This window comes from Dama dama, chromosome 9, assembly GCF_033118175.1.
Source record: "Dama dama isolate Ldn47 chromosome 9, ASM3311817v1, whole genome shotgun sequence".
Taxonomy (NCBI): Eukaryota; Metazoa; Chordata; class Mammalia; order Artiodactyla; family Cervidae; genus Dama; species Dama dama.
In genome coordinates, this window is record NC_083689.1 from 42,204,697 (window position 1) to 42,231,893 (window position 27,197).

At 40.8% G+C, this 27,197-nt stretch overlaps 1 protein-coding gene across 7 annotated transcripts; it reads right to left on the reverse strand.

Annotated features, from left to right (window-relative positions):
* Positions 1-1,352: 1,352 nt before the first annotated feature.
* ZNF354A (zinc finger protein 354A) lies at positions 1,353-25,374 on the reverse strand. Of its 7 annotated transcripts, none has more exons than XM_061151091.1 (6): positions 25,234-25,374; positions 24,920-24,987; positions 24,137-24,224; positions 19,912-20,038; positions 18,877-18,972; positions 1,353-3,484 (listed from the first exon to the last, which is right to left on the reverse strand). In XM_061151091.1, exons 3-6 carry the CDS (start codon positions 24,167-24,169, stop codon positions 1,920-1,922), a joined length of 1,821 nt encoding a protein of 606 aa, XP_061007074.1. In that variant the 5' UTR covers positions 24,170-24,224; positions 24,920-24,987; positions 25,234-25,374; the 3' UTR covers positions 1,353-1,919. The 7 variants fall into 7 exon arrangements, with proteins under 7 accessions (XP_061007074.1, XP_061007073.1, XP_061007072.1 ...); XM_061151090.1 differs by having other exon boundaries at positions 24,802-24,987; XM_061151089.1 differs by lacking the exon at positions 24,920-24,987 and having other exon boundaries at positions 25,234-25,373.
* Positions 25,375-27,197: the final 1,823 nt, after the last annotated feature.

Below are 27,197 nucleotides of genomic sequence, written 5' to 3' on the forward strand. Positions count from 1 at the left end.
TGCTCAATTTTCATTACCAGGAAAAAAAATGCAACTTAATTACATTAAGGGCAACTTAAAAAAAATCAACACAAGATGCAATTCAAAATCAGTCCATACAAGACATATTCACTATATACAGGATACCTGTCAAACTTACTTGCCTTCTTAGCCTTCTTCTCACTCACCAACCTCATTTATTTGCTTCTGAAGACCATCTTATTTGTTTTACTATATTGTATCCTATTCTCCAAATGTGCTGTTCCTGTTTTAGTTTGGACTCTTGATTTATCTCTCACTTGAATTATCATAGCTCAGATTTCCAGGCATCAGTCTACACAGCTTTAATAAATTCTAAATACATTCTCCACACACTGTTGCCAAAACAATGCCCCTTGCTTAACATTTTTAACTGACTATCAGTTTCAGGATAAAATCTAAACTTCCTTGCATGGCAAATAGGGCTTTTGTTATCTGGTCTCTTGCCTTCTACTCAAACTAACATCTGCCATTCTCCTGATCATTAGTTTTATACTTCAATTTCCAGAGAGATGTCACAGTATTAACCACCTCTACCTTTCCTCTTATTTGGAAGGCCTATCTCAACCTCTGGAGAGCTCTTATTCTTTCAAAACCTGACTCAGGGATCGTTGCTTCTGGAAAACTTTCTCTGATGTAATCAGGCTTCCTTAGTTAGGTTCAATCTCTTTCTTCATGTCCAAATTGCTACAATGTTCTTGCACTGCAAAATATTTTCACAATCTATTTGCCTGTTAAAACAACCACACTTGTATACACTGACATAATTTGCTTTACTCATCTGATAGCTCCTCAACTCTATTCCCTTTACTTCATTCATAGCTTCTTAAAGGTCTGTGACTTTTTTATTGAAGTTTCCAGTGTGCAATACAGTACCTGCCCCAAGGCTAGGAGAAAAACAAACTACTGAGTTGTTTATAATTATTCCTTTTGTTTTCCTGAAATTGTTTTGATACTAAAAACACCAAGAAGGAAAAACGTACTCTATTTCATGACGTGATCAATGTACCTTTCAACATTTTGGCATATATGCTAGATTCATTAAACGACTTTTGACAGGCCTTTCTGGTGTGATATTAGAATCTATATTATTAAATACATATATATTAAACATTTAATAACTTTCAATACTGTATTACTTTTTTTTTTCAATACTGTATTAAATACTTTAAATAGCTTTGAAAACTGCTTATTTTTCCATTTAATATCCCTAAGATTACAGCTCACAGTATTTAGCAAGTATACTTTCGTAATAAATTAATTCAGAGCAAAAAAAGAAAAAAAATTCTGAGTAGAAAATTTGAAATTTATAGCAATTACTAGAAGAACAAAAGAAGAAGAGAACAGACTTTTATTTCTATTTTTAAATGAAATCCATGCACAAAGTTTGACAGCAACTCAGGAAAAGGACTAACCCCAGAAATTGAGAGGTAGTTTACAGTTCATTTTTATCTTTTATTTGGTCCTTTTTTCTAAAAATGTATAATTTATTTGACCACATCTGTTATATGCTATTACATATAATAGCATACATAACAATGTCAAGTTATTTAAAAAAGCATTAACATTTATTTCAATGGGAAATCCAGTGCACACCTCCCCTCATCACCCAGATGCTTGTAACAATTACATATGACATGTAGTCTACACTGCTGTAGAGAGAACAATTAGTTTACAAATGCCCAAAGTCAATGTCTCCAGTTAGGGATTCTTCATTTTAGGTTATTACTACTGTCTGACAGGCTTCCTCAATATGCATTACATAGGTTTGTCCTTAGGATTTATTATCTGATGAGGACTAAACTATAGAAAGGCTTTTCATATCCATTACATTTATTACATCACTCTCATGTATTCTGGTGAGCTTTGGTTTCAGAACTTCACACATGCATATCTACTTCCTAGGGGTTCTCTTCAATATGAATTTTATAATGATTAGTAAGGGATGATCTGTGATTGAAAAGTTTCCCGCATGTATTACATTCATAGGGTTTCTCTCCAGTATGAATTCTCTGATGGGCAATACGTGATGAGCTTTGTCTAAAAGTTTTCCCACATGTATTACATTTGAAGGGTTTCTCTCCTGTATGAATCCGCCGATGTTGAATAAGAGCTGAACTTTGGCCAAAAGATATCCCACATTCTTCACATCGATATGGTTTCTCTCCTGTGTGAATTCTCTGATGATTACTAAGGGATGAGTTACATCTGAATGTTTTTCCACACTCATTGCATTTATAGGGTCTTTCTCCAGTGTGCATTCTCTGATGTTGAATGAGAGCTGAACTTTGTCTGAAGGCTTTCCCACACACTTTACATTTACATGGTTTCTCTCCAGTATGAATTCTTTCATGAATAATAAGTGTTGAGTGGGAACTTAAGGCTTTACCACATTCATTACAATTATAAAACTTCTCACCAGTATGAATTATTCGGTGTCTATTAAGTCGTGAAATAGAAGTGAAGCCTTTTCCACATTCATTACATCTGTAAGGCTTTTCTCCAGTGTGAATTCTTTCATGTTGAATAAGAGATGCACTCTGACTGAAGGCTCTCCCACACTCACTACATTTAAAAGGTTTCTCTCCTGTGTGAATTCTCTGATGATAACGAAGGGATGAACTAGACTTAAAGGTATTACCACATTCATTACATAAGTAGGACTTTTTTCTGGAATGAATTCTCTGACATCCAGGAAGGGATGTACCACAACTAGATGCCTTCCTACCTGGATTATATTTATAGGGGTTTTCTCCAGCATGGATTTTCTGATGTATAAAAAGGCCTGATCTTCTGCTGAAGGATTTACCACATTCTTTACATCTATAGGATTTCTCCACAGTATGTGTTCTTAAGTGTTTATAAAGGGAGGTACTGAGAGTGAAGGCTTTCCCACATTCTTTACATATATAGGGTTTCTCTCCAGTATGAGTTATTTGATGTTGAATAAGTGCTGAACTTTGGTTAAAGGCTTTTGAACAGTCTTTACATTTAAATAATTTCTCTCCACTGTGGTTTTTCTCATGTTTACGAAGGGATGAAGTATTAATGAAAGTTTTCTCACACATACTACATTTATAACGTTGCCCAGCTGTGTTGGTTTTTTGTTGATTAAATAAACTGTAATTTTGTTTGAAGCTCTTTTCTTGTATTTCACATTTTGTTGGGGTTTTTTCTCTTGGGATCACCTGTTGCCTAAAAAAGACTGACTTTGGGCTCAAATTTTGGCCAAATTGAGTATTTTTATGTTTCCTCTCTATAGTGAGGATCTTTTTGTGAGTGACTGAAACTATCTGTAAACTTTCTTTTTTCTCCTGCTTTTTCTCTAATCTGCCTTCATATCTGCAGGGTTTTTCTGATTTGAAGTCCCCGGGTCCACTCCTTTTGGATCTTTTCATTATCAGTTCCTGAAATGAGTGACCTTGTGTTTGAGTTGACTTTGTGGTTTTACAACTGTTCTTCCATCCTGGAGAGGAAAGAAAAAACTGAAAATGTTTCATGTGATACAGCATTTGGCTACTAAATGTATAGACTGAATATTTATGGTATTCAAATAAGGTCTCATTATTTGGCCAAAAGATAATAAGAAAAACTTAGGAGATTTAATTAAGCAGTACAGAGAAATAAGACAACACAAGCTGAGAACAAGAGAGTGGAGAAAAGATTAAACAAACCCATTTAAAGAGGGTGAGTGTAAGAGTGACCAGGAGAATCAGTTAATGGAAAAATGGAGAAGAAGGATTAAAAGAGGAACCATAAATTGAAAATGGCAGTCTGGGATGAGAGTCCAAAGCCCATGACAGAATTTTAAATTATCTTCTTGACATTTCTCTTATTTGTATAATCATTCATAATCTGGAAAGTCTTCATCCCTTTTCCCTCATGCCAAATTCCTTTGTATCATTCAGAATCCATTCAAAAGTTAACTGAGTGTTTCTAATTGTTTTGTAGAAAATAATAATATTTATTTTTAATTGGAGTATAACTGCTTTACAATAGTGTTGGCTTCTGCCATACAACAACATGAATCAGCCATAAGTACCCACATGTCCCCTCCCTCTTGAACCTCCTCCCCAACTCCCACCCCATCCCATTCCTCTAGGTTGTCAGAGCACCAGGTTGAGCTCCCTGTGCCTACAGCAACTTCCCACTGGCTATTTTACACATGGTAATTTACATATGTTAATACTACTCTCTCAATTTGTCCCACCTTCTCCTTCCCCTGCTGTGTCCAAAGTCTGTTCTCTAGGTCTGCATCTCTCTTCTTGCCTTGACAATAGGTTCATTAGTATCATTTTTCTAGATTCCATATATATGCATTAATTATGAAATTTGTTTTTCCTTTCAGATTTACTTCATTCTGTATAATAGGCTCTAGGTTCATCCACCTCATAAGAACAAACTCAAATGCATTCCTTTTATGGCTGAGTAGTATTTCATTATGTATATGTACCACAACTTCTTTATCCATTCATCTGTCGATGGATATCTAGGTTGCTTCCATGTCCGAGCTATTGTAAATAGTGAACACAGGGGTACTGTGAGTTTACACAGTCCATTCCTCTTATTACAGGCACTCATCACAGTATTAAAAAACATATATATATATTCTACACATGTAATTATACCTATCTATCTACCTATATCTAAATATATTTCACTTTCCTTTTCTATCCTAAATATTCTTTGCAAGCAGACAGCATGCCCTTTTAACCTGCAGATCCTCCTAATGGCATCTGAATTATATACAAAATGTTTTACTAATCTTCCTCAACAATTTATATATAAATTTTTGAATAATGTCAAATACTTTCAATTACTTATATATTAATTTCACACACACACACACACACATGATTCAAACACTTGTAGCAGTTGCCTCCAGGACAGTACATTACACAAGTAATGAGGGGTCTCAGAGCCACTTCAAACAGGAAGGAATTAGATTAATCTACTGAGGTAACAACAGGTAGGCCTGAAACCAAAGGTTGCAAGATAGGAAAGTAACCTTGCTAATGCATCAAGCAAGAGAGGCTATGCAAGCAACATATAAAAGAGGCAAAGATCAAATATAAAAAAGGTAAAAAGGGCTAACATGATAACATGGTAAAGAACAGAATTAAGTTAAATAAATTTTAATTGGGTAAGGATGCAATTAATTGAATATTAAAATTTGCCAGGGGAACAAGTATACATATAGTTATTTATTTTCTCCTGAGTTACAGTAACCATTTTAAGGGTTCCTCTGCATCTTACTGTATTTTGACATTTCTACTTGACATTCATAATCTGTGTACAGATTGTCTTTGCTTGGTGAACATAATATATTTTGCTTTTGTCTTTTCTTCTACCAGAGTTAACTTCTCAGTTTCCTTCATGGGTAACTTCTTCTATTCCCCCTTTAAAAATTGCTTTCTCTAGAGTTTGGGATTTTTTCCCTTCACTCTACACATTCTCTTTGACTAATTTTATACGCACCCATCTTTACTATTTCTTTTCCTATTTTTCAAGGCACTGGTATTTGCCATGCAGGGCAAGTGAGAATAACATTCATTAAAAAAAAACCCTAAATATCAATAAATCATTCATTCAATTAGGGACCACATCTTCTGGAAAAGCACACAGTGTGTATTTAGTGTAATAGCTTCTTTTCACTTAGCCAATCACAAAATCTTTCTGCTGTTTCAAAATCTCTCTCATCTTTCCTATTTACTGTTACGGAAAGAGGAGGTTTTTTTTTTTTTTTTTTTTTAAATTTTCTGTTAATACCTTCCAAGTTCCTTGTCCATCTAAATCTTGCTAAATGATCAACTTTCAATAACATTATTTGGGTAGAAGAGTGGGAGGCAGTCATAAAACTGGAGTACTTTCCCTGTGAACACCAGTCATTGGTTACAGGCTACATGTGCCAGGAAAAAGAAAGATTCCAAAATTGTGGATTGTCAGTTATAATGTAAAGTTAGAGATCCTGCCTTCGCTAGAGACCTATACCTTTATGTAGGCCTGTATGTAAAGACTGCTGTTTTATGACCGACAAGTTTACTAGAGCTCTTGAGCACTGAACTCAGGTACCTAAATGGTACTCTGCTTCTCACGCTTTAATGTTCTACCATAGTCTCCTAATTCTGGTGGCTCAGTGGTAAAGAGTCCGCCTGCTAATACAGGAGATGCGGGTTCGATCCCTGGGTTGGGAAGATCCTCTGGAGGAAATGGCAACCTACTTCAGTATTCTTGCCTGGGAAATCCCTTGGACAGAGGATCCTGACAGGCTACAGTCCATGGGGTTGCAAAAGAGTTGGACACAATTGGTCAACTTAACAACAACTATCACCACCTCTAGACTTCAGTCAGTTCAGTCGCTCAGTCGTGTCCAACTCTGTGTGATTCCGTGGACTGCAGCACACCAGGCTTCCCTGTCCATCACCAACTCCTGGAGCTTGCTCAAACTCATGTCCATTGAGTTGGTGATGCCATTCACCCGTCTCATCCTCTGTTGTCCCCTTCTCCTCCTGCCTTCAATCTTCCCCAGCATCAGGGTCTTTTCTAATGAGTCAGTTCTTCCCATCAGGTGGCCAAAGTATTGGAGTTTCAGCTTCCGCATCAGTCCTTCCAATGAAACCCAGGACTGATCTCCTTTAGGATGGACTGGTTGGATCTCCTTGCAGTCCAAGGGAATCTCAAGAGTCTTCTCCAACACCACAATTCAAAAGCATCAATTCTTCAGGGCTCAGCTTTCTTTAGAGTCCAACTCTCACATCCATACATGACTATTAGAAAAACCATAGCTTTGACTAGACAAACCTTTGCCAGCAAAGGTCTCTGCTTTTTAATATGCTGTCTAGGTTGGTCACAGCTTTTCTTCGAAGAAGCAAGCATCTTTTAATTTCATGGCTGCAGTCACCATCTGCAGTGATTTTCAGTTCAGTTCAGTTCAGTTCAGTCACTCAGTCGTGTCCAACTCTTTGTGACCCCATGAATCGCAGCACGCCAGGCCTCCCTGTCCATCACCAACTCCCGGAGTTTACTCAAACTCATGTCCATCGAGTCGGTGATGCCATCCAGCCATCTCATCCTCTGTTGTCCCCTTCTCCTCCTGCAGTGATTTTGGAGCCTCCCAAAATGAAGTCTCTCACCGTTTCCATTGTTTCCCCATCTATTTGCCATGAAGTGATGGGACTGGATGCCATGATCTTGGTTTTTAGAATGCTGAGTTTTAAGCCAACTTTTTCATTCTCCTCTTTCACTTTCATTCTTCTTCTCTTTCTGCCATAAGGGTGGTGTCATCTGTGTATCTGAGGTTATTGATATTTCTCCTGGCAATCTTGACTCGAGCTTGTGCTTCATCCAGCCCAGCATTTCACATGATGTACTCTGCATATAAGTTAAATCAGCAGGGTGACAATATACAGCCTTGACGTACTCCTTTCCCAATTTGGAACCAGTTCATTGTTCCATGTCTGGTACTGTTGCTTCTTGACCTGCATACAGATTTCTCAGGAGGCAGGTAAGGTGATCTGGTATGCCCATCTCTTGAAGAACTTTCCACAGTTTGTTGTGATCCACACAGTCAAAGGCTTTGATGTAGTAAATAAAGCAGAAATAGATGTTTTTCTGGAACTCTCTTGCTTTTTTGATGAGCCACCTGATGTTGACAATTTGATCTCTTGTTCCTCTGCCTTTTCTAAAATCCAGCTTGAACATCTGGAAGCTCATGGTTCACATACTGTTGAAGTCTGGCTTGGAGAATTTTGAGCATTACTTTGCTGGTGTGTGAGATGAGTGTAATTGTGTGGTAGTGTGAACATTCTTTGGCATTGCTGTTCATAGGGACTGGAATGAAAACTGCCCTTTTCCAGTCCTGTGGCCACTGCTGAGTTTTCTACATTTGCTGGCATATTGAGTGTAGCACTTTCACAGCATCATCTTTTAGGATTTGAAATAGCTCAGTTGAGATTCCATCACATCCAGTAGCTCTGTTTGTAGTGATGCTTCCTAAGGCCCACTTGAATTCTCATTCCAGGATGTCTGGCTCTAGGTGAGTGATTATAGCATCATGGTTATCTGGTTCATGAAGATTTTTTTGTATAGTCTTGCTCTCTGCCAATTCAGTCTCCACACTGTAACAGACTAATCTTTCTAAAATTCTCCTTTTACCATGCTGCAAACTTAAGATTGTCCAACTTATCTTCAACTTATAAGGTATAGAGTACTTAACAGGGTGAACAAAGTATGTGATGATCTAACCTTTGTTCAGCTTGGAACTCATCTCCTTTCCCTGGCTTCCTGCCAGGTATGCGGAACTATATGCAATTTCCAGAGCCCTACATTTTTGTTTTTGTGTGTGTGTGTGTTATCTTTGCATATGCTGCAGACATCCTTTCCATTCCCAAATACTTATTAAGTGCCTACTATGGGCCAGGTAAAGTTCTAGGGAATGTAGAGAATGTGATGACTAAGAATTTCAGTCTTTAAGGAGCTTTTACCTTGGTTTTGTGTTTGTGTGTGTGTGTGTGTGCGTGGGAAGGTGTAACAAATAATAAGTAAATAAATAACAACCATATGGATGTGTGAAGCAAGAGCTTCCTAGGTGAAGGAAACAGCAAATATCAAAGTGTGGTGACTTCTGAGATACAGCAAAGAGGCTGTGTGGCTACTAGAGTGCATTGAGCAAGAGAGAAAATGGTAAATAATATTGAAGCAATAGGTAGAGGCAAGTCATATAAGGCCTAACAGGTCATGTAAGGACTCTGGAATTTTATTCTGTGTATGCTGGGAAGTCACAGGCAATTACATCCTCACTCAAGTTGGCTACTGTGTAGAGAACAGTGTTGACACACAAGTAGAAGCAGGAAACAGGGAAGATTATGAGGTTCCTATAGTTAAGTAGGTGAGAAAGAAGGTAGAAGTATAAGGTGACTGCATTCTTATCACCTATTAACAGAACTGGAATTGCTAGTGGACTGTGTTTGTTGAGAACTAAAAACTTAACCCTGATTGTGCCAAGATGGAGACTTTTCATGGAACAGGAATAAAGCCCCACTGGAGTGCACAGAAACACTGGGAGAAACATCAAGTATAGAAATGCTTTTGAAAAGTTTTGTTTAAAGGAGAATAGAGAAACAGGATTTGGGCAGTTTTAATTTTTTAATGGAAGTAATTACAGCTACAAGGTTCCATACCAATAACGGGAAACTCATTTCACTCTACTTCAAGTGCCAATAGCGTAGTCCAAAATTCATGTTGCGTGTTGAAGGGGACATGAGTCCTGGATTGTGGACATCCTAACTCTTCCCTGTGATCTGTTTAAAGTTTCTGGTAAGTCCACAGAGGTGTCTCCATAAGTGCAGTTCAACTTTTGCTCTTCTCAGAATCAAGCCTGAGCCTGAGTTATGTCATAAACAAGGCTATAACTTCGGTCAGAAGTTTAGAGACCAGGTGATTTTGCCAATGACTACCACCCCAACTAAAACCTGTCGTTAGGTCTAGATTCTCTTCCCTCGGTGCTTATGAATCTCTGTGAGTCTCTCTTTAATCTTCTCTTCCCACGTGATTTCATCCACTCCCATACCTCTGATGTCAATGACTATACTAACTCTCAAAACACTTTAGAGAGTTATTTCCAGTTGCCTGCTAGATTTTCCATTTGTGTATTTTTCTTCAAATTCAGTTTGTCCAAATCTGAAACCAGTACATTTCTTTCAAACTTTTCTTTCTGTGTTTCCTAGCTCTGAATTATATCATAACCTCCTCAGCTCCTTTGCCATAAATTCTTAGTTTGATCTCAGAACCTTCTCTCTCCTGCATTCCATGTCTAGTCAGTCATCAAATTCCCTTAAATTGTATCACTAAGATGTTTCTAACAACCATCATTAATACATCCAAGTTCGGGACCTTCTTACTCTATAGTGACTATTGCTATTGACCTTCAATTTAATCCTTTGATCTGTTTCTCACCTTTCCAATATTACTTCCTACCAAATTTAACCTTCTTTCTATACAGAACTCTTATTTCAAAAAGCATTGATTGTACTGTATTTAACTCATTCTTCAAATATTTAAAAGGCACCTACAATATGTTAGGCTCTATCCTAGGTACATGATCCACAAGACATTCCAGATCTGGTAATGAAAAGAAACAGTTAACTTCTTTAAGGAGTTCACTGTTTTGCATTAGAGAGAAAAAAGGAGTAGGCAACTCAGAATATGACCTTATTTGGTAATAGTAACTTCACAGATTCAATCAAGTTAAGATGAGGTGATTAGGGTGGGATCTAACATGACTGGTGTCTTTATAATAGGGAAATTTGGACACAGGCAAGCACACAAAGATCATGTCAAGATACCCCTGGGAACACCAAATAACAACAGAAGCATAGACTGGAGTGACGCAGCTGTAACCCAAGGAACAAGGACTGCTCGTCACCACGAGAAGGTAGGGAGAGGCAAGGAAGGACCCTATCTGGAGTTTCAGAGAAAGCATGGTCCCACGAAACTGTGAGACAATAAATTTCTGTTGCTTAAAGCCACACAATTGTGGTACTTTGTTGGAACAGGCTGAGAAAGCCAAAAAGTTCACTCAGGTTTTTCTGTAAGATGTTATGGAAAAGCTCAAATGAACTTTTTGGCAAACCCAAAATAACTCCCTTATATCTCTTCCATTAGAGTATGCTAAAGTATACTAATGCCCTATTATATCATTTTATCAATATTTCAGAACACATTTATCAAATATAAAATTCCACTTGTAAACACAACCACATACTTTTACTATATCCACCAAAATCAACATAATTGTTTGAACTTATTTTTGCCTGTAAGATAGTAAATGTTCCTCACTCAGTTCCAATGTGCTTCTCAGGGATGGTTAAAACATCAATAAGCAATTCTTGGATACCAAGTGGGTGTCCTACAATCCAACTCTAACATTATCTATAATACCTAGTATGCATGCTTAGTCATATCCAACTCTTTGTGACCCCATGGGCCATAGCCCACCAGGCTCCTCTGTCCATGGAATTTCCCAGGCAGGAATACTGGAGTGAGTTGCCATTTCCTACTGAAACCTAGAGACAGTATCACATCCCACAGGTTATGTGCTCAGTTCTATAAGACTTCCCCCTGCCTCGTTCAGACATCTGTCACAAGCCCAGGTTATCATCTATACTTCTGATCAATTGGCTACAAATCAAAAGTTCCCATGACCCCCTTCTTAGGTTTGATTAATTTGCTATAGTGGCTCATAACTCACTTTTGCTTACTAGATCACCAGTTAATTATAAGAGGATATACCTTGAGAAAAACCAGATGGAACAGATGTACAGGGCAATGTATGGGGAAAGGGCATGAAATTTCTAGGCCCTCCCCAAGTGAATCACTCTCCCCAAATCTCCACATGTTCAGAAACTCAGGAGCTTTCTGAATCTGTCCTTTTGAGGTTTTATGGAGGCTTTATTACATGGGCATGATTAATTAAATCATTGGCCACTGGCAACCAGTTCAACCTCTAGGCCCCCTCCCCTCCCTGGTGTGGTATTAAAAGTTTCAACCCTTTCATCACATGACTGGTCCTGGAAACCAAATCCCATTCTAAGGTAGGGTCCAAGAGAAACATCATTAACATAACAAAGACACCTTTGGGGCTCTCATCACCTAGGATTTCCCAGGGTTTTTTTTTTTTTTTTAATTTTGAGACAGACGGCATTCCTATTGAACTTTTATTATAAATTAAGTCAGAATTGAAAACAAGATTATTTTTACAGGTACCATCTGGACCCAGCAGATATTAAGCTTGATTTATTTTGAAGGACATCGTAACAGAAACTACAAAGCTCCCTACCAGGAATACAGTCGACACAATTGGGACCACACCAAGAGACCATCCGCTCGCCTCTTTTCTTCCCACATCCCATGTTATTTAGCAACAAAAAGCCTCAAGAACAAAAAAGCTAAGGTGTGTCATAGAAGTAACTTATAGATCATTTTTTTTTAAAAATTGTTTATTTTTTTCATTTATTTATATTAGTTGGAGGCTAATTACTTTACAAGATTGTAGTGGTTTCTGCCATACATTGACATGAATCAGCCATGGATTTTAAGAACTGTACTCAGGAGGCTCAGGGGTAAAGAATCCTCCTGACAATGCAGAAGACACAGTTTTGATCCCTGGGTCAGGAAGATTCCCTGGAGTAGGAAAAGGCAACCCACTCTAGTATTCTTGCCTGGAAAATTCCATGGATAGAGGAGTATGGTGTGCTGCAGTCCATGGGGTTTTGGACACAACTGAGCACTCATGCACCAAATATATATTTTTTATTATAAATCATAATATTGATATAAACCACTAAGGATCTTTATTTAAACTGCTGTGATTTAAAGGCAATTGAGATAATTCTTTTCTATGTGACTAAGCCAACAATATGATATACTATTAGGGTCATTTGTTTCATTTTGCTTTCAATATTTATGGAACACTTTTCCAGTTTTATTTAATTCTATCCTTATTCTCTTAATCTGGAGAGGGCAATGGCATCCCACTCCAGTACTCTTGCCTGGAAAATCCCATTGACGGAGGAGCCCAGTAGGCTGCAGTCCATGGGGTCACTAAGAGTCAGACACGACTGAACGACTTCACTTTCACTTTTCACTTTCATGCATTGGAGAAGGAAGTGGCAACCCACTCCAGTGTTCTTGCCTGGAGAATCCAAGGGACGGGGGAGCCTGATGGGCTGCCATCTATGGGGTCGCACAGAGTCAGACACAACTGAAGCGACTTAGCAGCAGCAGCATTCTCTTAATCCTTTTTGTTTTTCTTCTTTCACCTTACAGGTAACCTTTTCTATTGATATGTGTGCGTCCTAAGTAACTTCAGTCATGTCTGACTTGTTGCAACCCTATGAACTGTAGCTCGCCAGGCTCCTTGGTCCATAGGATTTTCCAGGCAAGATACTGGAGTGGGTTGCCATGCCTTCCTCCAGGGGATCTTCCCAACCCAGGGATGGTATTTGTGTCTCCTGAATTGGCAGTTGGGTTCTTTATTGATCTGCTTTCATCCTTTTTTTTTTTTGGCTTTTCTTTTTTTTTTTTAAATACAAGCAAATACACACTTTTTCTTTTTTGGTATCTCCTCTTTTCTTTGCTATCTGCACTTTTCCTCGCTTAGTAATATTATCATCTCACAATGGAATTTACAGAGATCTCCCCTCATTCCTTTTTACAGTTGCAAAGAATTTCTTGGTGAGAATGTACCCAGTTTATTCAAGCAGATTTCTCTGATGGACAGTTGGATTAACTGGGTTAACATTACCCAAAGCCACATACAATCCAAAACCACCTCTTCTGCCTGGAAGAGAGTCAGCTGAAGACCATAGAACTATTCCTTAAGTGAGAAAGCTCTCAATGAAATGACATGCACAGAGCATCAATATATACCAAGTGAAAGGGGTAGAATAACATATGCTGTATAATATAATTGGAGTGGACAAAGGAAAAAAAGAAATATGTATTTATATTTGCAAATAAGAGCTCTGCCAGCTGCTGCTGCTGCCTCCTCATCACATCTCACCTTCTACAGTATCCCACATGTGTTCATTTCCTCATGCACCTCTCATGGGCTCATTTTTGGCTTCTATTCTTACTACCACTCTCTTTAAGGCAACGATGACCTCCATGTGATAAAAGCAAGATGTGCTCTTCAGCCCTCGCCTAACTTACGTTTTAGCAGCATCCAATAGTGACTCCTCCTTTTCATTGAGAAGTTCTTTGCCTAAGCTACAGTAAGCAGCTGCTGGAGTTCTCTGCCTGAGCTCGCCTCCACATTCTTCTCATGGTCCACCAGCCTCAATTTCCTTTGCAGCTTTTCAGTCTCCTTTGTGCACTCCTTCTCCTCTACCTGATCTTTAATCCTTGGAGTTCTGCAGGGTTCAGTCCTAGGCCCCCAATTCTTTCCACTCGGTACCCTTTCCACAGGCCAGGTTCATCTACAAACATTCTAGGCAAGACTTCGCTACTCTCCATACCTAATTATACAACTTCCAACTCAAAACAGCAATTAGATGTCTCAAAGACAGCTCAAATTCAACATGCCTAAAACTGAATTTATGACTATTCCCTCCCTCCAACCTGTATAACCTATAAATGGCACCAGTTCTGAATCAAAACTTTAAAAGGCACCCTTCATACTTCTCCCTCAGTTAATCGATTACCAAGGCTTGTTTCTTCTAACATCTAAGTAAGTCTCAAATTCATTTAATTTTCCCTACCCTACTGATACCGTCCTTTATGAGCCTTGACTTCAATGACACTAGTCTGTAGTACACTTTAGCATCCCTACAGGTTCATTTCTCTCTACCTAGCCATGAAATGCCAGAGTTTCTCTGGATTGAGTCCTGTCCTCTTTCTTGCTCTTTCTGTACCCTGAATCCACTCTACAGGTTAACTCAAACTCAAGCAATGCTTCAATTATCTTTTAGTGACAGAGTCTTCACATTTAATGCTCAGTTTATATTGTGAGGGATGGAACTCTAAACCTAACAGGCTATTTGACATCTTCACTTGGATAACTGGATCAACCAAAAGACAATTCAATTTAATTCATCTAAAACCATATTTATACGAACCCCCAAATCTGATCTCCTAGCACCACTATCTCAGTGAATGATATCATTGTCCATCCCAGAACAGGCCACAAACCAAGTGAAGCATCCTTGACAACTCCATCTCTTCTATCTTCTATATCTGATCCATCTCTAAGTCCTGCTGCTTTCATCTGCCAAATACCTCTGAAATTGGTTCCCTTTTTTCTAGCTCTGTCACCACTACCTGACCAAGTCACTCATGCATTCACTAACTGGAAGCTCACTCTAACCAAGCACTACTTTAGGTACTGAGGAGGTGGGAACAAATAAACAGACAATCTAGCATAAGGGAACTTACAATCCAGAGTAAGAGCAGGTAATAAATAAATATGTACTATTTTGCAGTGACGAGTACTCAGAGAAAATAAAGCATGGTGAAGGAATAAAGAATGTGGAGGACAAAAGACCATGTCCAGATGAGCTGTGTCTAATTGATAAAGTGCCAACTGAGCAGAAACCTGTATAGTGCAAGGAAGTGAGTCATATGGGCTCCTGGCTGCCAGGAAGAAAAATGGTCCAGGAGAGGAAAAAGCAAGTGCAGAGGCCCTGCGGTGGGAGCCTATTTGGCCTGCCTGACAAACTACAAGGAGACCAGGGTGATTAGAGTTCTCCAATAAAGGGCAGAGAGGAAAGAGATGAAGGTGAAAAGGTAGCCAGAACCAGACCACAAAGGCCTCTGAGGGCCATGCTGGGGGCTTTATATTGTGTTCCATGTGGCAGAAGCCACTAGAGGCTTTGGGCATCAGAGTGAGATAACCTGATCTACATTTTAAACAGACCATTCTAGCAGCTACAAGGAAAAAAGATGTTGGTGGCAGGAGGGGAAGGCAGGGGGAAAGAACAAGACTAACTTAAACATGTTAAATACACTTCACCTTGTAAGAAATCCGCTGTTTAAAACTACTGCATGCTATTTCATTAGATTGCTGGTATATCCCCTACAGCACTTCTCTGCAAATTAGAAAAAGATCCCTACTCTCTGTGCAGATGCAGCTCCAACAAATCTCAGCAAGTTGAAGGCAGCCCACAAGTGACTGCTCAGCTGACCATCCTGCCAGGTTCAGTCTGCCCTGAATTCTCGCATAAATACAACAAAGGAAGAGAGAAAGACAAAGAAAAGCACTTTCTCACTGGAGGGAATTGTTTACCCAAATCATCATTGGGTTTTTAAATTTTTGAATTAAAGAATGTTTTTACATTGGGTGTAAACCAAACTCATGAGATGTTCAAGTTGATTCAATCACATTATTCCTGGTTTATATATATATATTTATAAACCATATGCATGCCATATAAACCACTGCATGCTAAAGCAACAATCTAATGAGACTGCTCCCTGAAAGGAAAGCTATGACAAACCTAGAAAACAGAGATATCTTTCCCCAAAAGAGCCCATATAGTCAAAGCTACGGTTTTTCCAGTAGTCATGTATGGATGTGAAAGTTGGACCATAAAGAAGGCTGAGCACCAAAGAATTAATGCTTTCAAACTGTGGTGTTGGAGAAAACTCTTCAGAGTCCCTTGGACTGCAAGGAGATCAAACTAGTCAATCCTAAAGGAAATCAACCCTGAATATTCACTGGAAGGATTGATGCTGAAGCTGAAGCTCCAATACTTTGGCCACCTGATGCGAAGAGCTGACTCAATGGAAAAGACCCTGATGCTGAGAAAGACTGCAGGGATAGGAGAAGGGGGTGGCAGAGGATGAGACGGTTGGATGGCATCACTGATTCAATGGACATGAGTTTGAGGAAACTCTGGGAGATAGTGGAGGACAGAGGAGCCTGGTATGCTGCAGACCATGAAGTCACAGAGAGTCAGACACGACTGAGCAACTGAACAATTATATACATATACACACATATAATATACATAATATTCCAGAAAACTGATTATAGACTTTGGACTCATTTCTTAAGTACGAGACTCAGATGAGTTGTGTACCTTTTGAGCCATTCCCTCCTATCTCTCAATATAAAACATATGGATCTAGGGATGACAGTTTGTTTTCCCTTTTTGTTTGTTTTTCCTATTTGTGAGTAGTTTTGAAGTGGAAATAATATTTTAAAAAACATATTTGGAGGCAACTAAAGATCCTAGGAGTCCTACCTTGGAAGCATAAGCTTTTCTGTCACTGGTTGTTTAAAGGGTTGGTTTTTGGCTCTGGTCTAGAGTTAATAATCGAAGTGCTTCCAAGAACATCCAGGTCCTTCACCTGAGCACACTGGGAAGTGAGTTCCTCTTGGAATGAAATTGTTCCGAGGGTACTTCAGCCCAGGAAGATGGGGGGTTCACCAGGGGTGCAGGAGGGACACAGCGCATGCCAGCACCCCCAGGACACCCCATCTGACTGTCACCTTCGACCAAAGAGAGGAAGTTCACTGCGTCAAGAGAAATGCACACGCTGACGTCTTTACTTCCTCCAGACACCCACTCAGAGTTTTCCTTCAATTTCCCAAACCTGAGAGAGAAGGACTCCACATCTCTGCTAGGTGGCCTTGGGGTCTCTCTGGACAGCTCTGGACTCCAGTCATACTTTCTATTCAGTTTAATCCAACTAATACTTCACTCAGGAAGGGGGACTCATGGATCAGAGTCTCCTGAGGTGAAGGGAAAGGGAACAGTTCTTCCTTTTCTTCCTCTGACCTTTCATGCCAGACTCAGCCCATACCTGACAGAGGGACTGACATTCTTCCTAACTCTCCACTGGTTTCTCACTGCCTGAGTTCTCTGTTTACTCTGTGGTGGTCTCCAGAAATTCCTACAAAATTAGTGTATTTCTCCCAAATGACAGTTAAAAGATATAAACAAAGAAAAAGTGTGGTCTCCACCTCAAAAGATCTCACCTTGTATGATCTCACCTTAGGAAGAAAGCATTCTCCTAAAGGTGTGTGGGCTTTAGGGATGGATATGGCCTGTCCTGCAGTCCATCTGCTGGTGACTTCTTCTCAGGCTCAATCACAGATTCTTCCCTCTTAACCCATCTCATAAACGGTTCCTGGGACTCTTGTCTGCTCCTCTATTCCTTTATCTGCTCAGCTCAAGGCTTCAAATGCCACCTTTGCACTGATGCCTCCCTGACCTCCCTGTTCAGTTCCAACCCATAAATTCTTCTACAGCTGTTTACGGGTAGCCTGTACCCGTATTTTGCTCACATCTCAAGTGAAACCCATCCCACACCAAACTTGTCCTATATCTTTAAAAAAAGGGGCCCCTATTTTTTCCTTCTGAACCCACTGCATGTGCCTTCTAGGTAATGTCTTGCTTACATTATGCAATAATCTCCAGAAGGTTCCCACCTCTAGTTTCTCCTCACTTTAAATCTAAGCCCAACAATGTTTTTGAAGTGACTATTCTTATTAAATTCAAATTACAAAATAAGGACTTAATATATTCTCTGTGAAAACTTTAATTATATTACATGTAAATAAAGTCACTTTTCATCATGCCCATTCTCAATCCTAATCCAAATGGAACTGGTTACCAGGTCAGGTGTCGCCTGACTTTTCTCTCAGGACTTACACACCTAGTATGCATACCAACAAACATACATGTAAGTTTCTCTAGACATAAATGGTGACATGTCATAATCGTGCTCCACAATTTGCTTTTTAGTCCCTTACATGCCTTGGAGCTCTGCCTCCACCAGTGCTCTTTCTTTATGACTGTGGTGTTGTCAGTGTAGGTGTGCTTGGCTTCTTTAGGTATGATTTTACTGAAGGTTATCTATAGTATCTCAGACTGAGGCCATGTTTTCTAGAATATCAAGGACCATATAATTCTTCGGTTTAAAATCCTTGAGTTTTTTCCAGTCAACCATGGACAGCTCCCATCCCTAAGAACTGAACCAAAGCGCTTCATAGTGTGACCCCCACCTGGCTTTCTAATCTATTTCCTTCCTCATCTCTTTCTTTTCCCATGACCCTGGGCTTCAGTCAGAATGAATCTGCTGCAGTTCCTTCAATACACTAAGCTTGCTGAATGAATACTTAAAAATGCAGCTCTCCTCTGAAACAACAGGAAAGAGTAAGAAAAAAGATCCTGAGAGAGTCACCTGTGAAGTATCAGAGAAAAAGAGGAAGCTTGCAAATGGGGGCCTTAGCATCCCTTCTCTACCACTTCTTGAGCACTGAGAAGCCAGAAAAACTTCCCTGACCAACATCTTCAAGTCACACACCCACTCATTTACCAGACTGCTGCCTGCAGAGATTCCCCACCCACTCACCTAGAGAGGTGCCTCCAGGGCTTTCTTTCTCTACCTTCCAGGGATCTTCTCCTTGCTGCAACAGGGAGATCACTTTGGGTTTGGGAAATAGGAGTCCTGCTCATAGAGCAAAAAAAGAAAACAAAAAGACTTGATTTTGCCTTGATGCAAAAAAGAATCTGAAATCTGAGTAGAAAACTCAAAGGATGATACAAAGAACTTCTGTGGGGTGCTTAAGTTGTGACCCCATGATGTGAGGGGGTATGTTAGGGTAAAGGCAAGGGACAATGCAACATTTAGTTGTATGTCAGTGAGGCATGATAAATGTGCAGCCTTGATTAATAGGGAAAAACAGTTTCCTATACAAGAGGGAATATGCATACACTGTTAAATGCATGTTACATATACAGACTAAATTAACATTTGTAACAGGTATCTATGGAAAGGATTATGTATCAAGAAGCTTGTTTAAAATGAGAAAACACTATCTGACCCCTTTGAAAGATGGCAGCAATCAGCAAACTATGGGTCTCATATGCCAAATCTAGACTACCATCCGTTTATGTATGGTTCTTGAGCAAAGAACGGTTGAAAAAAAAAAAAAGAATATGTTACAGAGACCATATATGGCCCACAAAACCTAAAATACTTACTCCCTGGCCCTTTAAAGAAAAAGTTTGCTGACCCCCGTAAAAGATAATTGAGAAAAGCAAGTGTTGGGTCAAAGAAGAGGGTTGAGGGATGCTCTGTTAAGAGATGAGCAAATACATCATAGCTCAGTCTTAGAGGGAAAATGAGGGAAGTGCCTACAATGAGGGAATTTCTAATGTGCAGCTCTGTAGACTGTCCCATCCATGGGGCAATTCCATGCCTATGAGGGGGAAAAAGTTTTTCGGATTTATTTATGGAGATCCAGTTTGTACAGTGCTAAGGCAAAAAGACAAAAGAAAAAAACTCAGATAAAGTTTTTAAATGACCCAGGGCTTTTATCCAGGGAATCAGGTACTGAGGTATCCAGATTTCTGAATTCTGTATCTACAGGGGAAATTTCCTTACCCAATGAGACAAGATTACTATAATTCTCCAGCATCACATCTTGGTACAAGTTTCTCTGAGGAGGAGCCAGCTTTCTCCACTCATCCCGTGTAAAGAGCACAGCCACATCTTCGAACGTCACTGACACCTGTAGAGACAAGCCATCCCAGCTCAGCCAGGACCACCCATCACACAGGGTGAAAAAGGTGGCAGTGGGTAGTAGATGGGCTACCATGAAATGCTTCTATACTATTCTGGGTTGTGAAACTTCCAGATCATTTGTTTAATGAACAACTGACCTGTGACAAATATATACTGAGTAGCATGAAGTATGAACCAGGCCCTGTTAGCCACTACAAAAGATGTGTGGAGGTATTAATGCCATTAGTGGGAGTGTTAATTAGAATAATCTTTCTGATGGCGATTTGATAACACACATTACAAGCTTTAAAATGTGCATATTCTTTAATGCTCCAATTACTGTATTTGTTTGATAATGAACAGTGAACAAAAATGTACATAAATGGATGTTTATCATCGTCCTACTAACAGCAAAGAAATGGAAACAGAAATAATCACTGAGAGGGATTAGTTTACATAACTTAAGGCACTGTATTTGTGCTCCCTGAAATTTGAAGACAGTAACAATGGAAAGTAAAACACCTATCATTTATTGAAAGCTTTTTTCAGGCCAAGTACTATTCTTAGAGCTTTATATTAATCTTTAGTGTAAATCTGTCTTCACAACAACCCTATGAAATTATCTCCACTTTACACATGAGAAAGCAAAGGAGAAATTTATCCAAGTCACACAGCTGGTATGAAGGAAAAATCACTCCTCTTGTAAGTCTCTTTGACCCTTAACACAGTACTATTTCACTTTTGACACCAGATGTGGGGGGTTTTCCATACACCAAGCAATTGTGCAACACCTGCTGGTACTCAATTCTGACACTGAGGGTAGTGTCAGATCCACAGGTTAAAGGATCAGTACCACAACACTGGCCCCCCTTCAATGTCAATCACAAGTCCAGGTTGTTACCCATGTTTCTGACTGACTGGCTATAAATTGGAGGTTTCCACAACCCCCTCCTAAGGTTTGATTAATTTGCCAGAGTGGCTCACAGAACTCAGGAAAACATTTACTTACTAGATTACTGGTTTATGATAAAAAGAATGTAACTCAGGAACTGGCAGATGAAAGAGATGTACAGCGAAGGGGTGCACTATGGATTTGCCATTCTCTCTGACTCTTTAAATGTTCACCAGCCTGGAAGAACTCTGAACCCTTTTGGATTTTTATGAAGGTTCATTACATAGGCATGATTGATTAAATAATTGACCATTAGCAACTGATTCAACTTTCATCTCTTAGGGTGGTGGTGGGTGGGTAACATGGGTATGGGGGCAGGACTGAAAGCTCCAACCCTTTAATCAAGCTTCCCTGGCAATGAGTCCCCATCTCTAGGTGGGGTCCAAAAGTCACCAAACTAACTCTGGTGTGAATGAAAGGCCTTGTTATGAATAACAAAGCACATCCATTTTGCCTTCATTGCTCTGAAATAATTTCAGGGATAAAAATCATTTATTAATAATCACTTAGGAAATCACAAGGGTTTGGGAAATTATGTGCCAGAAACAAGGACAAAGACCAAATATATACTTCATATTATAAGTCACAATATCACAGCTGGTCAGTGGTAGAGATAGAATTCCAATCCAGGGAACACCAAAGGCTTCTTACTTAACCACTCTGCAAAACTTCCTCTCAAAGCCTACCTCACAGGGTTAAGAAATAAATGAGATAATCCATACAGTGAAGATAAACAGTAATGATGTAACACAACAATGTGAATGTTCTTTAATGTCAATGAATTATATACTCAAAAATGGTTAAAGTGGTAAATTTAATCCTATATATATATTATCACAATGAAAAATTAAAAGAGATTAGATCTGGTAGACAGTGCCTGAAGAACTATGGACGGAGGTTCATAACATTGTACAGGAGGGGGCGACTAAAACCATCCCCAAGAAAAAGAAATGCAAGAAGGCAAAGTGGTTGTCTGAGGAGGCCTTACAAATGTGAGAAAAAGAGGAGAAGTGAAAGGCAAAGGAGAAAGCGAAAAATATACCCAGCTGAATGCAGAAGTCCAGAGAACAGCAAGGAGAGAAAAGAAAGTCTTCTTAAGTGAACAATGCAAAGAAAAGAAAAATACACACATACATATGTACATAAATAAATAATAAATAAATAAAGGTATATAGAAAATTATTCTGAAGGCTGCATACCAAAGGAATGACCATTATTTTGTCCAGGTGATGCTGGCGTAAGAGTGATTTTACTTTCTTTTTTATATATGTATTTTTTATTTTCTGAAGTTTTTAACATTAACATGCAGTGCCATATAATAAGATAATTTATTGGCACAGGGGAGGGATATAAGAAATGATCTTTGCCCTCAAAAGAAATAACAATCCAATTGGTAGACAGGAAAAATGCATGAATAATTTGAGCAATGAAAGAAAAAAGTGTTGCTGGACAAGACTATATACCATTTCCTAGTTTAATCCTCATTTTAGAGATGAGGAACATAAGATCCAGGGCACATACTACTTTATCCATGGCAGAGACAAGACAGTAACTGAAGTTGTCTTTTAACCCAGCACTTGGTGGGTATATTCACTCTCTAGTCTTAAACGTCCTGTCACTGAGTTTTATACACACGTCCACACAGGACTGATGTACAGACAGCTGGTGAGGTCAGGGAGAAATGTCATATAGGCCTCATACACAGGGACAGAGAAGATTTGGGGCAAGAGAGCAGCTTGGCTCTGCTGGAATGGAATGTGAAAGCCTTAGAAGAAAGCAACCCAAATGTGCAAAGGCAGGTACTAGCCATAGCTGCAGAAGATCAACCACCACATTTCATGGGTTCAGAAAATATACAATATCCCATTGCAGACAGCTCTGGTAACTTGGGGGTTAGGCTTGCCCTGTGTTCTGAAAAGAGGTAAAAGAGGAATGACTGGACGATAACCAACATGAAAACTTAGAACCTGGGTTTGATTTCAGATTACCTGACTTTGTTGAGCCTCAGTGGCAACCCCAGTAATAACTTCTACTTTGCTATAACAGTGAGAATAAAGCTAAAGCCCTCGGGATATTCCCTAGTAACATTACCTATTATGGTTAGATGAGGATGAGTAAAAGACGAACACTGTACAGTCATTTCTATCTACCAACAATAGTATCATATATTATATTAATATCATTCAGCCGCCACAACCATCACATACTGAATATCTACTATGCGCCTGGCCCTGATCAAAACTTTTTCCACGCACTAATTCCCAGGACCCTCTCATCTATGCTAGGAGGTAGGCATGGATGTTTTCTTTACACAGGTGAAGAAACTGAGGCACATTAACAGCAACAGAGAAGATGGGCACAAACCTGGCCATCCGGCTCAAAAGAACCACTCAATAATCACTGTATACCCTGCTCTCCACTACCAATATCCTATGGAACTCTCACTGCTGCTTCCTGAGGAGTCTTCTCTCTACTCTTGGAGTCAAGAGACTACTCCATCTACGTCCCCTCCAACATGGTTATCCTTTATTTGCACACTAGCTCAGCGGGATGGGGTCCCACTCTCACTTTCACAGCATAAAGATGAAAACGGCAGGTCAAGAGCAGTTTTCAAGGCAGTGATGGAAACAAGCTATATGATCCAGAAAGTTAAGAAGGAGAAAAAATGAAAAACTATGGACTGGGCAAAAGCCTTGGAAAGTATCATGAGGATTCTCAGGGGTGGAAAGAAAAAGAAAAGCATTCTGGCCAAGGGTAGGGAGGGGGACATGAGTGAGCAAAGGGAGTATGTCAGAAAGGAACTCTGCCAAGGGTGTATGTTTGTTTGTTCTGACCCCAAGTGGTGCAAGACATGTGGTATCTTACTTCTCAAACCAGTAATCATATAGTAAGTTGAGGTTAATGACTAAAAGAGCACCTATTAGGGGTAAAAAAAAAAAAAAGAGAAACACTAGACATAGATGGGGGAGGGTGGGGTGGGGAGGGGGAAGGCAAATATTCTCTACAGAACCCATCATCCACCAGTGTAAGAGTTCTTCAAGAGAAAAGGACTTGAGCTCCAAATCCTGGCGAAAACTGTATTGGGTACAGAATTTTACTTTGAGGGTGAAAAACCCCACCTGTCCCTAAGACTTGAGAGGACAATGAACTCACCTGAGACCTTGCTTCCCTCTGTTCAGTAGCCATGTCTTCTTTCTGGGCAGTGTCCCCTGAGGATGGGTGAAGTCTCCAGAGGCCAGATCTGAGGGAAGACAAAGCGAGCCAGGAGGAAGCCCCTTCTGTTTTCCACCCCTCTGAATCGGCAGCTCTGAATCATTTACACTCCCTGAGAATGATGCCAAGTGCCCTCAGAGAAGGAAGTCAGAAGCAGCCAGGGGTAGACAGGACCAGACAGAAGGGCTGGGTCATCCTGTTCCAGGCCCAGCTCTTTCCCTGGCTCAGTGAAAAACGTCCTAGGATTCAGTCAGCAGCAGCAGCAGCAACTCCTTGAGCCTCATGAAGTGCCAGGCACTACGTGCATTACTGAGCACGGTTGACACTGTCAGCCCCCATTTTATGGATCAGGAAACTGAGGGCAGAGTGGGAGCAACTTGCCCCAGTCCACACAGCCAGGGAGGCTGGCATCTGCTCTAAACTCCCTGCGTGCATATGTGACAACTTTTCTGCACTTCGAGTCTTCCCACCCAATTCGTCCTCCTCCTTGCAAGGAAACAATGTCCAGATTTCTAGAGAAAACTGCTTTGGAAAGGGAAAGTATCAGTTCTCCTATAGCGGAGGAGGCTGCTGTCTTGAGAAACGAGGTACAGACAACCAGAGACCTGGATTCCAGTCCTGATTCTGCCACTGGGGGAAGCCGGCGATTCACTTCTCAGGCAAAACAAGCCTGTCACTAGGGAGAGCAGCGGCGACGGTAGGGGAAGGAAATTATTTTCTCACGTTCACTGCCGGCCCAGAGCAATTCAAACGCCGGAAGGAGCCAGGCAGGTAGCGCGCTGGGAACCTATCTGGAGGAAGCAGAAGGATGGCTGAGCCCAGCCAAAAGGGAGGAAGTGTCCGACTTGTGGCGTTCAAGGCACGTCTGTGGGAGGCGGTGGCGTGAGGTGGACGGAGCCCGGATGCCCGGCCCTCCGCCCGCTGGCGCCCACAAAGGCCCAGCTCGCTCATGCTGGGCCTGTGTCTGGCGCCCCGACGCCGCATCCTCCCGAGGCCGGGTCTTCCCTCCCGCATCCCGCCGACCCTCCGCCTCTCACCTCACCGAGGCCTCTGGGGTTCCGTGGGCTGCAGGCGGGAGGCTCCGGAATTGCCACAGCCTGACAGCAGCTTCGGGTCTGGACTCGCCCGAGGTGCTGCCTGGGCCAACCTCAGGCCAGGCGGCTGCTCACGCCAGCTGCAGAAGCCAGGCACCCCAAGTAGGTACAGGAGGGGCGGGGAAGGGGCTGTCGCTATACCCCTCTGGGAAATGTAGTTCACGCGAGAACCCAAGGATTCTGGGACGTGTAGTTCGCTGCCCTTGTCTGCGAGGAGAGGCCCCGTTGAGCTCCTCACTCGCCCAGACCCAGACCCCTATTCGTCGTCGCGCTCTATGGGCTGCTGACTCCTGGGTTCCTTGTTCTTCTGAGACGAAACGGACGTTCATCGAGGACAGTGTCTTGTAGCTCTGCATCTGTGTAAATGATAGTCAGGTCAAGTAGACCACCGCCAAGAACAAACCTATTTAATTAGCTGTTAGGGAATTAATGTCTAGGCTGCAATTTCCATTGTTCTCCTGAGCAAGGAAGGTCCTCTTCTCTTTTAATTCTCTTCAAATAGCCCTCTTCCCAGTCACTAGAGGACTCTTAAAATTATGCAGTGCCCAATGGTGTTAAACTCTCTGGAGTACCACAATCTAGGAATACTGAAATGAATCTTTTCTAGGAAGACTTCTTCCCTGATTACTGAAAGACCCTACATATGGGGCTACCCTGTCTTCAGTCATGTTTCTCTTAAAAATGGGGTTTACAGGTCCTAAGCAGGAGAAGGTGATGGCACCCCACTCCAGTACTCTTGCCTGGAAAATCCCATGGATGGAGGAGCCTGGTAGGCTGCAGTCCATGGGGTCCCTAAGAGTCGGACATGACTGAGCGACTTCACTTTCACTTTTCACTTTCATGCATTGGAGAAGGAAATGGCAACCCAGTCCAGTGTTCTTGCCTGGAGAATCCTAGGGACGGAGGAACCTGGTGGGCTGCCGTCTATGCGGTTGCACAGAGTCGGACACAACTGAAGTGGCTTAGCAGCAGCAGCAGCAGGCCCTAAGCAGGCTCTGGAACCAGATACTTCAACAGTTTGGTAATGGTGGTAATTCAATAGTGCCTTCTCATCTAGTCGGGGCTTCCCTGATAGCTCAGTTGGTAAAGAAACCACCTGCAATTCAGGAGACCCTGGTTCAATTCCTAGGTCAGGAAGATCTACTGGAGAAGGGAATAGGCTACCTACTCCAGTATTCTTGGGCTTCTTTTGTGGCTCAGCTGGTAAAGAATCTGCCTGCAATGTGGGAAACCTGGATTTGATCCCCAGGTTGGGAAGATCCCCTGGAGAAGGGAAAGGCTACCCACTCCAGTATTCTGGCCTGGAGAATTCCATGGACTGTATTGTCCATGGGGTCACAAAGAGTCGGATATGACTGGGCAACTTTCACCTCACTTCACTTTTCATCTAGCCAACAAACTGTCGAATAATGCACTGCTTTTGGGAAAGAGTGAATGGTGAGAACAAAACAATGAGGGCTCTGATAAAGACAATATTGAGTGCTTAAAATGGCACATACCCACTTTTTTAAAAAAGCAAGCATTGTTCTTCTGCAAGAGATGATGTGAAAAATATTTCTAAATGTATGCCAACCAGAGAACCATAATGAGCTTACTCATTGATGTCAACTTTGTCTTCAGCTCTGCTCAATATTCATCTACAGGCGAGGATGTTAAATGTCAGACCTGTCTTTTTTTTTTTTTTTTAATAACACCCACCAAGCTGTAAACTCAATCAACAGAGGAGCCTGGAAGGCTACAGTCCATGGGGTCACAAAGAGTCTGTAGAGTACATTATGAGAAATGCTGGGCTGGATGAAGCACAAGCTGGAATCAAGATTGCTGGGAGAAATATCAATAACCTCAGATACACAGATGACACTATGCTTATGGCAGAAAGTGAAGAGGAACCAAAGAATCTCTTGATG

What these genes read in the sequence shown, in the direction of transcription:
- ZNF354A (XM_061151091.1), bottom strand. Translation starts at nt 24,169, where the DNA reads ATGGCTACTGAACAGAGGGAAGCAAGGTCTCAG. An exon ending in AGAGGGAAGCAAGGTCTCAG is followed by an intron (nt 20,039 to 24,136) that starts GTGAGTTCATTG and finishes TTGTCTCTACAG; the next exon opens with GTGTCAGTGACGTTCGAAGA. An exon ending in TAGTAATCTTGTCTCATTGG is followed by an intron (nt 18,973 to 19,911) that starts GTAAGGAAATTT and finishes CTCTATGAGCAG; the next exon opens with GACTCCTATTTCCCAAACCC.